Below are 15,949 nucleotides of genomic sequence, written 5' to 3'. Positions count from 1 at the left end.
ATCTCCAAAAGAACAAAAATAATTTGTTTAATACTATAAACACATATTATAATAGAAATAAGACTATCTTGCTTATTTATCAAACAATGACTGATGATAAAATATATCAGTTTTAATTCGATACTAAATGTTCCATCTGTATATCTCGCGATTACGATATCGTCCGTTGATACGGACTCCGGACGCGGATGGACCCCGGTCCCGCTCGTCGAGGCGCACCGGGTACGGTCCTGGCGAGGCAGGTTGGTGGCGGAGGCCGCGACACGAAGAGGCATCTCTCGTCGTCACCCACGATGGGATGAAGTCGCGGTCCCGCTGTTTCACTTGCCTTATCGCGCGACGCAACAATCGCGATTAAGGCGCGCCGCGCGTCATCGTCATCGCCTCCGTCGCCTCCGTCGCCGCTGTCATCGTCGCGGTCGCGCCGTCCGTACGCGTCTCGCGCCAGCGACGCAACGGTCCACGGGGGACATTCGGGGTGTCGGACGCTTTCCCCGGAGGGTGGGCGGTGTCAGGTTAGGTTCCCGTCCAAGGGTGAGTCTGCCTGAATATTTGATCACAAGCGCCCAACTACGATTAATTAGCGCCCATGTTAATTGGAATGATTTCTTCTCTCCCCCGTTTCTCCCGGAATGATTCAGCAATTAGTGAGACTGTACCGTCAATTATGGCTATCTGACGTATATGATCAGCATTGAGAGACGCTGAAACGATTCTGCGTCTCCTCCGACCGCGGCATCGCTTTGTTTACGTTGCGCTTTTCCCGGAGTAATCCGCGCTCGCTTTGTCTTGCTTTCCGCGCGTCCCTTTCCCCTCTCTTTCTCTCTGAAAATGTCAGCGCAATTGACGCCTCGTTGACGTCGGGGAATTTATCTTCGGAAGCGAAACGACTGAATTTTTCTGGCTGTAAAAAGAGCACCTTGAATTTTTTAATTATTTGTTTTGAAGTGTGTGAGATAAAATCAGGTACGAGTTCGCATGCAAGATTGAATTTATTTGCTTTTTACGTGTTATTAAATTGACTCGCCACTCGTTTATCGTATAATGTTATTCATAATTAACATATGATTAACATTACATTAGCGTATTTCTTGAAAGTTGTACCTGTTGTCAATTTATATTTCTCGTGATATCTCATTATTTAATTCAAATGATGTGCATATCCGGCACATTAATTAATACACATAAATTAATTATCTTTTATTTCATTAAACAGCCAGTGACCAATTTGCAAAATAAATTTACATAATTTAATAAAATAATTTAATTTTAATAAATTAATATCTTTGGTCTCGTTGGCATCTTATGCCTAATAATAATTTTATACATTTGGCCTCTATTTCTGTATTTACCTTTAATGCCTTTATTCTTATTTTTAAATCTTCTATTGTTTGTATAAAGACAGAATATTTTAACAATTCAATTATTTAAGCCTAGAGGTATATAATTTGTATCGAATTTCACGATAAAATTCTATCTATAACTCATCTATATGTCATCATATGTGTGTGTGTGTGTGTGTGTGTGTGTGTGTGTGTGTGTGTGTGTGTGTGTGTGTGTGTGTGTGTGTGTGTGTGTGTGTGTACTTTAATATACATTTTAAATCTGTGTGTGTTACTGATTCTTTAATGTTATTTTCTCTTATATTACAAGGTATACATAAAATTATAAATAGACTGCTATTTATAATTGAATTTTCTCGTGAATTCTGAATACGAATATAAAATACGGATATAATTCTGAATACGAATATAAAATACAGAAAAAATATAATATTAATGCAAATATCATTATTTTAGCAAAAATTTTAATAAAATCACAATTTCAACTTATTTGAAGTAAATATTTTCTCAGAAAATACATTTTTACGCAAATCCTCTTCCTTTCCTCCTCTTTTTTTCTGCCAGAATAGCTTGATTCGTTCAGATTATAATTTTCAATGCAAAAAGGAACTTTATCTTACGCTTCACGATTTGCTTACGCACGATAGCGAGCAGCACGCAATCTAATCCGCAATTTTATTCGTTCCACTTGCACATGTACCTGGATCGCTTTGTATGCATCCTCTACGAAAAGGGCGAGGTTCGCGAAACGTTCCGATTCAGGATCATAGGCTGAAATTAATTCCAGCAAGCATGAAAGTTTCACTTTGAACTTACTTTAGTTTTGTAGTTCGCGTCAGAATTTAGGATAGAATTCTGTTTATAATTTTATGCCAAAAGAACACATGAAGAAATACATATATTTATACACAAACAAATAAAAAATTTAATATAAAATGTGTTAAATATTGAATTACAGATGCAACGAAAATCTATAACATATGACGTTTATATAAACGAAACTTTATTCTAAAATCTGACGTGGATTAAATTATTTACGGCGCAATTTTAATAAAATCACATATTCAACATTAATTTAAATAATAATTTGAAGCTTTACGAAATAAATTTAATGCATATATATGTATATAAGGCATTGTTAGGAAGAGCCGGTACTAGATTTTCTTAAATTAATTAACCTCATTATATTTAGTGGTTGTGAGGAACATTTCTCGAATACTAAAACGCAAGTACATACAAAGCGCACGTTCTACTTATATTTCAAGTTTCTTTTTAGTAAAATTTTTATAAAATAAATTAGCCATGCACGTAATTTGCCGTAAATACAAATAACTATAACTTTTATCCCGTCAGGAGTGACTATTGTATGACGGTCATTGTGTATGACTATAATCAATAATATGATAACGATAATAATAATACGAAGATAACAATTCCAGAAAAATTAAATTTAAAAGTAAATTATATATATAATATTTTAAATGCTTAGATATTTATGTAATTAAAATATGGATCCCATTCTATTCCTATGATTTACATCTCAAGCACAATTTGAGCGCTTCTCTTAGAATTGCGGGAATTAATCCTTTTGGTGCCCGCGCGCACGCACGCGACACACACACACACACACACATTATGCATTCGTTTTCAACAATGGTTCTCATATATATTTCAAACTAGTAATTCAGGATTTCACATTCAAACTCCATGAATACAACCAGATTCAAATACGAACGTCTATATACATCATTCTTAGATTATGATTCAGATATACTTCAAATACATCAAACGTTCACATAACAAGAAATTATGAAAAGGTTATAGGTAAAATGGATCGACTTTAGCCCCTGGAGTGGCATCAAGAAGAAAACGATGTTTTTTATGATTTTTGAGCTGCTAAAGCCTACGATTCTCAAGAAGCATTTTCAAGAAGTTTTAAATTAATGGGATTATTAAAATCAGCGTATAAGACTTATTATTAAACACGTAATATATTATTATTGAGTTTTAATATAATTAATTCTTGTTTTCTTGCAAGTAAAATATGCTCTTATCTCATAGTGCATGTTTTGGTTGATTTAATATAATTAAAAAATTATTCATAACTAAAAACAGAAATATTGTTGATGGAAACTATTTTAAATCATAACTACGAGATATTTAGAAAGCATTGTTGTTTATCACATCTTTTAGAGATTTCCTTCCAGAACATTTTGTATTCTATTACAACATTTCGCTACTAAAAATTGTAAGATTTGTGTAACAAATATTTTTAAGCACCAATATCTGCATTAACCAACTAAGATCTGTATTTATTAATTTGTGTTATTCACATATTGAACGGTTTTTTCACTTAATATTGTTTATTTTGCTTATAATCTAACATTTTTATCAATACCATTCTCACAATAGTTTCTTGTATATTTAATAGTTTCATGTACTGATTTTAATACTTTTCGACAGAATAAAATTAGCAATTCAGAAACTACATAAAAACATATCATTTTTACTTATCAAAAACAAAAATCTATTTTATTTATCGTTTTTTATGCTGAGTTAATGAAAAAAAGTTAACAATCACTTTCTACATCCAGAAATTTATTTAGGAATAAATCAATAGATTAAATTTCAACAGTTTATTAATCTCACTGACAAAAATATTCTTCATAGTATCAATGTATGACGTTTATTGACTAAAACTCATTGATACAATAAACTTTTTGTTAATAATAGTATAAATATTACATTGAACCTTTTTATTAGCCATAAATAAATTTATTAATATAACGAATTATTCTTTGTTACAATAAATAAAACATAATGATAATAAAATAATTTATTGGATCAATTTAAATAAATTTTTTATTATAGTAGAATGAATATTTAATTAGAATTTATGTACAGTTTTGGCTTTTAATCTTAAAATTTACTAAAATTGTCTTATTGTGTTACTTTTACCTATTAAAGTAGTATTTTAAACCGTCAGTTTTTTTAAATTCATATAATTCACATATTGTAGATACGCAATTTCAAATGGAAAAATATAAAGATTAATGCAAATAAACAAGATAAAACAAAAAACAAAGCTTTTCGGTGTGTATGTGTATGTGTGTGTGTGTGTGCGCGCGCACACACACACACACACATACACACCGAAAAGCTTTGTTTTTTTGTTTTATCTTGTTGCGCGCCACTACACTTTAATATCAAATTTAGATACATCGCAAATTCGTTGTCGTGAGACGGAATGACGGAGCCGGGCGTTGTTGTTTCGATAGAGTAACGAGAAAGCCGCCAACCTGGCAAGCCTAACGAGCTGCGTGTCGACGATGATGGACGACGAGGAGCAAGAGGAGCTCCGTTGCACCGGCAGCGACGTCGAGATCGAGGAGTACACCGACACCGAGGAGTCGCCATATGCCGCTTATCAGGCCGGCGGCGATAAGCTGTTCGATACCGATCGCGAGAATTGGCAGAAACTTGGTTTCCTGGCCACCCTCGTGTCCGTCGCGGTATCAGTTACCGTTCTCGTTATCAGCTATCCGCTTTATCTCGAGAGCGTCGCCGCCGTCTCCAGCGCTTACACAGGTAGGCGAACGCACGAATGCATGCACACGCATACGCAATACAACCTTTGCGGATTGCCACCAGAACGGGATGCACCAGACCTGAGGCACACGTGATATCTAAATTAATGTGTAACGCCAAATTGAGCGGCCGGGCTCGACCGGCGGATCTCGCAATTCCGGGATTTCGGGATTAGACATCTCGGGGATCAATTTCTCGGGATCGCAATTACTGCAAACAATTTATTTATATCCGCGAACGTTTCGCCATATGCCGAGAGATGTACCGCTGCGTATAACTCCCCGGCTCTCTCGTCATTTCCAAAATTACAGCTCACGCTGGCGTGTAATATCACGAGAGAGAAGTAACCCAGTTACGTGATGCACTGTAATAACAGAGGTTTTAGGTAATAAGAGATGTTTAATCTTAAAAAAAAAGAGCTCTACTTAAATAATCCAATTTTGACTGGGTTTCGTTCCAATAAATATTTACATTCTCGTGTTTCAGTCAACAATGTTGAAAAATAAACGAGTCGGTTGCTAATACATCCAAGTAGAACTATCAAAATAACTGTGAAAACGATTGAGTTTTATTTGTAATATTTTCCTTTTTTTTGTATTTGTCCATTTAAAGCTGTAAAAAATGGAAAACATTCATAAATTAAATTAAATATCTTTATAATTCTAGTTTAGATTTAAATCTTTATCAGTTTAGCTTATTTCCCTTTTATCGATTAACAAGGGGGGATCTCACGTATCAAATTCTAATTTTAATAAAACTTTATGCATATAAGTTGCGTAAAAAGAAGAATTTAGAAAATATTAGTTGGGGCGGAAAAACGTTTTTAAGGGATGAAATACACCTCATGTGTAATGCAGTTTTCAGCTTTTCTCTTTATTATAATTTATTTACAATAAAAATGCCAAAAATGTTTTATACAAAAGTTTTAACATAAAATTACTTTTATTTGTTTTTTACAAGTAAAATTATCAAGTGTAGTGTACAATTATAATATTTATCGTAAAAAGGTTGTAAAATAAATTCTCTTTTGAATAATAATAAAAGGAATAAACTAACATATGAAAGTAACTAAAGACAAGCCTTATTCAATTATAAATAAAATAGAATATAGATTCAATTATAGATAAAATAGAAAAAGTTCAAATTGTACAAATAAATTTTTAATCTTGAACCACACAGTTATAAGTTGAAGAATAATAATATTACTATATTAAATAATAATAATTTATTATAATAAAGCATTTTTTAAATAATTATTTAAAAAAAATATTATTTTACTTTAGAGATAATTTTTGCATAACATTTTTTGATATTCTGACTAGTTTTTGACACGTAGTGAAAACAGTTAAAAACCGCTTTGAGGTGATTTTGTCCGTTCAAACCTTTTTTCGCCTCAACTGATATTTTCTAAATTTCTATTGACGTAACTTACATGAGTACAAAGTGTACAAATGCATTCATTAAAATCAGAATCCGATAAAGCGAGATTCTTTTGTAAAAACCCCAAAATAGAAATATTTATTCGACTATAACGAAGCCAAAAATTGAACGGTCGTTACGTTACTTTAGTTACACGATAGATTCAATTAGTTTCGTAACAATATTATTTCCTCCTTTCCGCTTAATTTGCATCTAATTTAATATGCTCTTAACCGCCCTCGTAACTCTCGCAGGACTGCTCTTCACTGCCCTGTGCTCCGCCTGTATTTTGGGATTGGTGTACCTCGTCGTGGACAGAGTGTCGCCGCCGCCGCCGTTAATACCGAACAGCATGCGAATCAAGATACCCCGCTGTGGTCTGATCAAAATAAGTACTCTGTACGCCCTCTCAGGAATCCTGATCACCCTGTCCCTAGACCGGAATAGGGTGCTGTGCCATTTGCAGGACCCGATAAAGGGTATCACCCTCGTCTTCTCTCTCGTCTACTACTTCTTCTTTTGTCGGAAAAGTGAGTGCCTTAGAATTTTATATTATGTATATGTCATGTTAAATGTGTGTGTGTGTGTGTGTTATCAACGTTTCAGCTTATCTTAAGCTTAACAAAATGACTTGACTTTGGCGTAATCGTAATAGATATATTTTGTGCACTAAACAAATGTAAAATTTTATATTAAATGTATAAAGTAAATCGGGGGAAGAAGCCACATGTAACTTTTGATCACAGTATCTTTAATTATTACTGATACATAAAAGAAAGTAATACCAATTGAAAGTTTGATTTATAGATAATTTACTTTGATTTTAATGACGAAAGCGTATCTCTAAATTCTCTGAACAATAGAAAGTAAAAGAGTCTTCAAAAGTTTTAGTAAAATGTCACTTTTGAAGAATTGGTGATGTGCATTTTAACATTTTGATTAAATAAATAGTATATAATCTATAAAATAAAAAATATGCTATTCTTCTCAACAACAATAATAGAAACCTAGCTATTTCTTACAAAATAAAGTCTTCATCCTTTAGGTAGAATAATATATCACTATAAAAAATGGCGTCTTACTTTTTTACTTACATTAGTCTTACTAGAAAGAATAATGTTGGAAATTTATATAGCACATACGTGCTGTTGATATTTATTTAAGAAGTTATAAAATTCACTTAACACTTTAATTCAACGTTATCTACTACATATTTATAAATAAAATATACAAGTAAATGCTAAATATCGCGTAAAACCAGTAAAGTATATTTTCAACTTACCTATGTATAAATTCAAAGTTTTTAAAAATAAAGGAGAACAGCCATTGTCATCTCGTATATGGCACACAACTAAATAAACTGAACATATTATTAGTACAATTTATACAATTTAAACAATGGGAATTATTATTAAAAAATTAGTATCTTCTCTTAACTTATCTTTTCTACTATTCTAATATTTAAAAATATAATTTATACAGAAAGTATTTATTTAAAAAGATTTAGAATTTATTAAGAATAACATTTATTTTTAAAAAGGAAGAAGAAACTAAAGTGACAATATACTACGAAAGCAAAAATAATGTTTTAATGATAATTTAAGTTTATTTTGCTAATATCAAATTAACAACATATAACAGAACAAGTTTTGACTTTATTAAAAATAGGAAAAATACACAGAAAAATATTATATTTACGATAAGAAAAATGATGACTTAATTTTTAATTTTTGTCTTTAAATGATGATTATTTTTAAACAAAAAATATTTTTTTAATAATAATTTAAAAATATGCTCATCACATTTACTGGAAATAATAATATGTATTTAAAATAAATTTTCGTGTACACATACAAAATATATAATTGAATTTTATAAGTTTATATTATTTATTTTAAATATTTCATAAGTTTACATAACCGCAAATCTATTATATGTATTGAATTTATTTTGAAATATATTCTAAATCCTATTAGTAGCAAAAGTAGTTCAATACTTCAGTCAAGGATATTAAATTCAAAGAAAAATTTGATTTGCTTATTATTTTGATTTTTCTTCAACACAATTTTATAATCTTTGAAAAGAAGTATAATTTTTTAAATATATGATGATAAATTCTTTTTTAATTTATGATGAATATATTTTTTAAAAATATTTTTTGATTAAAGGTAATTATTATTTAAAAAAAAATCAATTGAATAATCATTTTTCTCGGCAGTATTTTCTATATGTAGTAAAAAATTGTTTTTGAAATTGATTGTTAATTTGATGATTAATTTTTAATTGAAAGCTTACTTACAAAACAAAATAAGACCATTTTTTTAATTTTGAGTTCTAATTAAATCTCATTAAATACTTTATTAATAACAAACAATTTTGCTCTTGCGAAAATTAAGGCAAAAGGCAGAATCTATTTTTAAATGTTTTTTTTTTCATTATATGTCCTATTATATTATAGAGAGAAAAATAAATAATCATATTTATACAATTAACGATTTTTTTTTGCGTTTTCTGAAAGTTTAACTTTTTAAACTTGCTTTTGTAGGAAACTCTTCAATTGTACCAAGTCTCAGAAATATTTTGAAGATAATTTCTCACGCAGCTATTTTTCAAGGTGTAATCCTATCTCTAGTTGCATGCGGATTTACGAAATGCCGCGTTTCCCTTGTATGTTTTCAGTGATGAGTCTGCAGCGAATATTCTCGAGCACGACCATAATAGTGGGCCTGTTCATAAGCGTCGATTATGGTCTTTGCGACGAGTTCCGTTGTCGGGGAAGGGAAGTTTCTTCCCACACGGCTGTAAGGGGATCCTGGGGTGCCCGGGCGGTTTGGACATTCGTTTATGTGGGCGCTCTCGCCGCCTTCGCCATGTTCTTCACCTTGCTCGAATGCCATTACACCACCGCGGTAATTTATCATCGGCACTCCCGCGCAAATCGCGGTTTATCTGCAACACCCGCGGGCACGCCGATGACCGTATCGGCGTAATTTTTATATTAAAATCAATCTCGGGAGAACTTTCAATCTCGAAGAAACGAGAGATGTTTATTAAGTAGAAGACGTGGATAGAATGTTTTAAGATTTTTTTTCATTTACATTCGTCAACTATGTATATTTATGGAAAAGACCATCGTTTACGGGTTGATCGTTTCTCTGTATTCACGCACGACCCAGAAACGTCTTTCTTTTATCTCGGATTGCTTGCGGACAACTTGACTTTTCGTTTGACGAATTAGTTTTTCGGCCGTCGAATTTTTCGTTCGCGTTTTTTTTTTTTTTTTCCCCCGAACAACTGGTTTCGGTGAAGCGAGCTGACGTCTGTGATCTCTCTCGCTTTCAGCAGCAGAACGTGTGCCAGATGTTGACAACGCACCACAGCTCTTTCCTGTACACGGTGTCCCGTCTGGTGTCGTCGCGCGACATTCGCCGCCGTGGCTCCGAGGAAGAGGGCGGCCGGCTGCTGCACGTGACCGATCCGGATCCCACGATAAAGCCGAAGAGCTACCCCAAGCCGCCGGTGATGCAAACCCTTTTTTACATACACGTCATTGCTTTCTTCGCCATCCTGACGCTCTGCTGGCTCGACACTTTGCCCGGCGTCGGCAGGGTGAGTGGCATAAAAAGAGAGACGTATCATCCATCTACCGTTATCGGCGACAAGTCAATCTTTGGGGGGGGGGGGGGATTTTTCTTGCCTCGAAAGCTTTCATCTTAAATATTCATATCAAAATTTCTAAAAATTAATTCAATTTCACAATATTTTTATTACATTATATTAATTAAGTATTTATTGTATTTTTAACTGCTAGTTTATTTTCTTGAGCTTATGGAAACCCAAATTTGTTATTTAAAACTTTAGTTTACACAATTCATATATGTTTAAAAAATGTAATAAAGATATAAGAATTTTCTATTGATTTTAGATTAAATAAATATAAGAAGTAGGTTAAATATTTGTGGGTCAAAAAAAATAATGTTCTTTTAATACCAGAATAAAATTGTTTATTTTCTTTTTAGATGCGGAATATCCAGTTTTCAAATTGCCTCAAATTTGTTAAAGTTGCAAACAAGGATTAACGTCGCGGAGCAATTTGGAAGCCGGTTCGGAACATTACAGAAAATGACTAGTCCCATTCTATTCTTTTTTTTTTTAAACCATATTATTTTAAAATCTACAAACAATCACATATCTTCTTTCTTTCTATATTTCTTCTAGAGATTATCAGTTTAAAATGCTTCATTTGATTCTTTTCAATGGTGTCCCAGGGTCTGTCGCCCGTAGAGCTCTATCGCACCGTCGAACGCGGGCTGTTATGTCACTTTAAAAGCGACAATCTCTGCGCGAACGTCTCCAGCCACGGATGGACCTTCCTACTTGCGTACGTCATCTTTGCGATCTCGATCCTCAACTTCCTGTCGTTGTGCGAAAGCGCGGTGTTCACCGTGGCCACCGCGACAGTCTCGCTTCCGCTGTCTGGTATCTGGTGGAGTATTTACAGGATGGACATCGGCTTACACGGGGGTAAATATGTATTGCGTACGAAATGTTGCGGCCTTAGCTCCAATTTTGCAGCGATTTGCCTTCTGAAACTTTGCGTGACATATAACAAATATCAAAGCAGATAAGAGATATTAAAGCGGAAAGTGTAATCCCGCAAAAAGGACGAGTAAATCAAGCAGAGTGGATGGAAACTTTTTTTTTGTGGAATTGTGAATGTGATCTCCGGCAACTGTAAATTCAGCAAGGATAAAATTTGTTTTTCAATCTTGTTTCAAAATTTGTCTCCTTTTTACGAAGATATCGTGGATTATCTATTGAATAAGTTTTACTTAGAAATAAAACGTTCGGACTTTGAATTCTCAATTCTTTTCTAATTTTTACATTTTGTTACAAATTTATTCAGTATTTATGAATTCCATAGCATGACACATCGCGTGCTATTGACTCACAGATCTCGCTTATGCTTTTCGAATATCAATTGATCGGTGCGTGTAAGGTAAATGTCCCAAACCGAGATTATAGAATATTTATAAGGATTTACGATATAAAATCTAATTATATAATTTACTGAAATATGAAATACAAAATGTCATTAACATATAAACAAAATACGTAATTTTTTTAAGAAATTCTGAAAATAATAAAAATTTATAAGGTTTATAAAAATTTGTAAAGTTTATCTGAAACTAAGACTTTAAAACTTAAATTTATCTTTTCGCTTATCTTTAATATACTAAATACATGTTCTTAATGTATTAATAGTTTTTACATAAAAATATGATCTCGACAGATACAGGACATAAATTTAAAAAAAAGAATTTTTAAACATTGAAATAAACTTTAACCTGGTCGTATAATTTTTTTGAACGTCTATCATTTTTGTATTATCTAAAATAATTTATCTTTTATAAATATCTTAAAGTATTTAAAGTTTATAATTAAATTTTAATGCTGAAAGATATGTATTTAAGACACATTTAATGTTCAGCTATTGGGACATTTTACCTTATTGTTAGTCGCAAGTCGAATGAGGCTCTGAGGAAAATGTTGAAACAGGTTCCATCTCCTGGTCGCCGGGAGTGACAGGCGAGCTGATCTGCGCCTTGCTCGGCCTTCCCGTCGTGCTGCTCGGTCTGGGTCTGCTGGTCAGATCGCACTTCAGAGATACCCAGCCGCCGTACCAGACCATCCAGCCGCCGGACATCCAGCCCGATGCCTGTCACAGATGAATCTCCCTGTAGCATCCAGCCTGGCCTCGCAACGAGGCTTGCGTCATGTGCGATGATCCGCGAAAATGAATTCTGATCGATTCGACGGGCGCGACTATTTAAGCCGTCGCTCCTCGACGATCGTCGAATCGACCGGAACGAACGACGTAACGAGACAAATTTTTGACGAATAATGTTATTGTTGTACACTTGACAGATATATTTTGTCGACTGTTCCCAGATTGCGCCGATGCTCTTCCTTCGATCGCGAGGTCATCAAGATAAAAGCTTCAAGGAGAATCTTTGATTTGGCCGCATAAGTACGCATTTTATTTCGATTCACATGTAAATTGAATCACGACTGATTCAATTGATTCTGGCCACGACGCAATTAACTTTTTCTTTTTAAAAACAAAAAAAAACCAATACTAGGAAATTAATTTAATTATCTTAAGGGAAATAATTCATTTCAATATAATCCGAATCCATTTCCGATCCTTTTTACCGCACATCTAACTTTATCAAATAACTTTTATTATAGAAATAAATTTTACATCAGTTTAATTAAGGCCAGAATTCCAAGAAGAATTACGATGATAATATAATAAAATTAAAAGGAAATTAAAATAAAGGGCCAGAATTGATTGACGATGTTTAAAAAATTAACCGAAGATTTCTGCACACAGAAAAATATTTATTTTACTGCAGAGAAAAGCGATTACTCAATTCATTTTTTCCGCATAATAAAGGTTATCTTCAATAAAGAATATTTTCTTGGTAATACTTTTAAAATATACTTATTATAGAAAAACTTATTATATACTGAAAAAAAGAATTTTCTGGAGAAAGAATACTTTCTCGAAAAATAAAATTGAATTGAAGGAAAGTAAAAAATATAGTATTAAATTACACGATTCAGAATAAATTTGTTACTTATAACAAACTTACGATAGATTTGCTTAATAAGCGTTTAATTAGGTACTTAATTTAAGTACACATTTTTGTCTGCAGAAGTTTATTTTAAGTAAATCTTACTTGTTTCAAGTAAATAACGAGTGTACTTTAAGATTCATTAAGGAGATATTCTTTGCAAAGATAAGATTATACATAAAGGAAGAAAACTAAAAAAATGAGAAGCTGTTCTTCTTAGCATGAGAATAAATTTTTCTGTGTGTGGGCAGTACTTATCGTATCAGATGCAATTTATGCGCGCGCGCTCGCAGATTCATTTTTCCAAGCGTGCGCGCGCGCATTAGCAATGAGACAAAAGCGGCAATACCGGTAACTACCCCTGCGCGAAAAAAAAAAAGAAGGATATGGCGCGGGGAAGGAAGGAGAAAGAAAGAGCGATCGATGTTTCCTCGTATTTGCCAAACGTCCGCGCGCGCGACGCAACGTTATAGCCGATTTATATTTTATTTTGATAAGGAAATGTTTTATATATTTTCGACGAAGTTCAAGTTACAGGGGGGGGGGGGGAGTGAGGCGAAGGGCCCGAAAGGGTGAAAAGTAAAACCGATGAAAGTTTCTAGCCGCGGACCTGCGCGTGCACAGGGGCTTCTCGACTAAAGAGAACGATCTCCAATTTTACTCGATCTGACGAAACTTGAGTGTCGTCGTTCTCGAACTCGAGATTAATTTGGAAGTGAAACGACGGACAATTTCGAGGTAACTGATTAGCATGCGAATACTGATTAGACAGGTACTGATTACTCCCATAGCGAAAGGTCACCGGTATCACGGCACCTTGTGATAAAGCGGACATTCGCACGTCACCCTGACGTCACCATGATATTCACTTGACTCCTGCTATGGGAGTAATCGATATTCATCTGTTAATCAGTATCATGTTATCGTACGTCATCCTTATCAGTTCTTACCTTGCAAACTGAATTCGAATGGCGACACTCAAGTTCGATTACTCAATTGTCTTAACAACTATCGTAAATATTTTTTCTTCGACGTGTAAAATATATATAATCTATCGGCAAGTTTAGGATTAAGGATCTACGTTATTATTTTCAAAATGAAGTGATACTATCTAAAACGATCAGGTTTTGCTTGTTAGATTTTGATATCATTAAATATTATTATTAACAATTGACGCAAATTCTAACGTACAAAATCCGATTACTTTAAGCAATGTTAACCCTTTTTAGAAATGATAACACAGATCTTTAAGTTTTCTTAGAATACCTGTGTCTCTAGAAATGAAGCGATCAATAATAAAATCGCTTAAATGTTATTGAAAAAAATGTTATTGATCGCAATTATTTGTCGAAATCAAATATTAATTAATAGTAATTAGTAACTTCTCCGGTCAAACAGTCGGTCTTCGTTAAACGTCCCGTGGGAATTTGCTGGTCGATACGCGCCGCCAAATAGAAAAGCGGATACAGATTCCCTCGACGAGTTCGAATCTTGGGAAATCGAGTCTTGTCTTAAGCCCCAAGTCGAGATTTAGCCCCGATTTTCGTATCGAGCAGCGTATTCGCCGGTCCTGTGCACGCGGATGTAAACGACGAAGGCTAAACGCCAATGGCAGAAAGACTCGCGGAGCGAACGGTCCAATTACGGGTCGCGGTTTGCAGCTTCCACCTCGGGAATAAAGTAATAAGCGAGCGACTGAGATATCCGTGCGAGCGCGCGTAAGCGTGCACGCGCGCACACGTGTGATTTTCCCTCCACTACGTTTCCGCTGACGTTTAAACGGTTACTCTGTCAGTAACTCGTGCGCACAAACTGTTACGAACTAGTTGGGTCCTGGCCGCGCGCGGTTAATTCGCTATTTTCGCCCCTTGCTATCAGCCTGCCTGTAAAATTCACCGCGCGTCCACGGAAGTTTCCAAATAACGTTAGCCGCCCATTTACGCGCCATTAGCCCAAAATTCCCGCTAAGGCGTGTCTTTCCCTCTTCGCCCCAATCAGAGTGCCAATTACGATTCGTTTCTCCATATCGATTCCCCAAGTCCACATTAGGACACATTTCTCCTTTATTTATAATAGAGTTGGCGTTATTACGATCCTAGATATAATAATCGTTTGTAATATCTCTGTTGAAGCGCATGAATTGTTGATCACTGGAATCATTATCCGGGTACAGATAATCATTTTGTCGATTAAAATAATTATGAAGAGCGTATTGAATATAATGAGCAGTGCTGCAAAATGCTTTGACAATTCAATTTGAGCATCTTATGTGTATATGCAATGATTTTGATGGTCTAACAAAATTAGTTTTAGATTCTTATCCAGATAAATTTTTAGCAGAACTATCTGCAATTTCCGTGTCCTGTATCATTTTCGAGAATACTATCATGCGATTATATGTACACTTCAGTGTTTTTTTTCTTCGTCATTTGACTTTATATTCGATTATACGGGTTTTGAGTGATGCAAAGTTAGATAGCACGGGATTTTGCAATCTCTTGAGCGTACTATACACACATACACATGTGTGTGTGTGTGTGTGTGTGTGTGAAATTGAGTATTTATTTTAAAGAAGAAGTTATTGTTAAAAGTTTTCTACGCGCGTATTTATCACATGATTTTTATGTTTATCGTACGTTTGTAAGTTCATTAAGTTTTTATTTTTCTATAGAATTACAGTATTGTTGGCTCTTGTTTTAACGTTTCCTCTCAATTCTTTTTTAAGCTTTCTGCCACTTCCCACACAAAGACTTTTCTTTAAATTTAATAAGGTTTTGTTTGACTATATACTCCAAAGCATCTGTTTCTTTGTTTTTAATAAATTTTATATACATCCTTTTAGATTTAATAAAATTATTTTTTTAATTGCTAATTGAAAATATATTTTATGTTAACATTTTTGTTAAAATGTGCGATATAAAATAAATATCTTATTTATATCGGTTGAATAATTTTCTT

The 15,949-nt window shown here is 33.8% G+C and overlaps 1 protein-coding gene across 2 annotated transcripts; it reads left to right on the top strand.

The window, feature by feature from the left end:
- The first annotated feature begins 247 nt into the window (after positions 1-247).
- Positions 248-15,691, top strand: LOC105834433. Of its 2 annotated transcripts, none has more exons than XM_012676910.3 (7): positions 248-534; positions 4,622-4,931; positions 6,605-6,880; positions 9,030-9,259; positions 9,693-9,959; positions 10,619-10,874; positions 11,910-15,691. In XM_012676910.3, exons 2-7 carry the CDS (start codon positions 4,673-4,675, stop codon positions 12,080-12,082), a joined length of 1,461 nt encoding a protein of 486 aa, XP_012532364.1. In that variant the 5' UTR covers positions 248-534; positions 4,622-4,672; the 3' UTR covers positions 12,083-15,691. The 2 variants fall into 2 exon arrangements, with proteins under 2 accessions (XP_012532364.1, XP_012532365.1); XM_012676911.3 differs by having other exon boundaries at positions 399-534; positions 4,560-4,931.
- The last annotated feature ends 258 nt before the right edge of the window (positions 15,692-15,949 follow it).

The sequence above is a fragment of the Monomorium pharaonis genome, chromosome 10, assembly GCF_013373865.1.
Source record: "Monomorium pharaonis isolate MP-MQ-018 chromosome 10, ASM1337386v2, whole genome shotgun sequence".
Taxonomy (NCBI): Eukaryota; Metazoa; Arthropoda; class Insecta; order Hymenoptera; family Formicidae; genus Monomorium; species Monomorium pharaonis.
The sequence above is the reverse complement of the archived record's forward strand: the minus strand, read 5'-3'. Positions and strand labels throughout refer to the sequence as shown.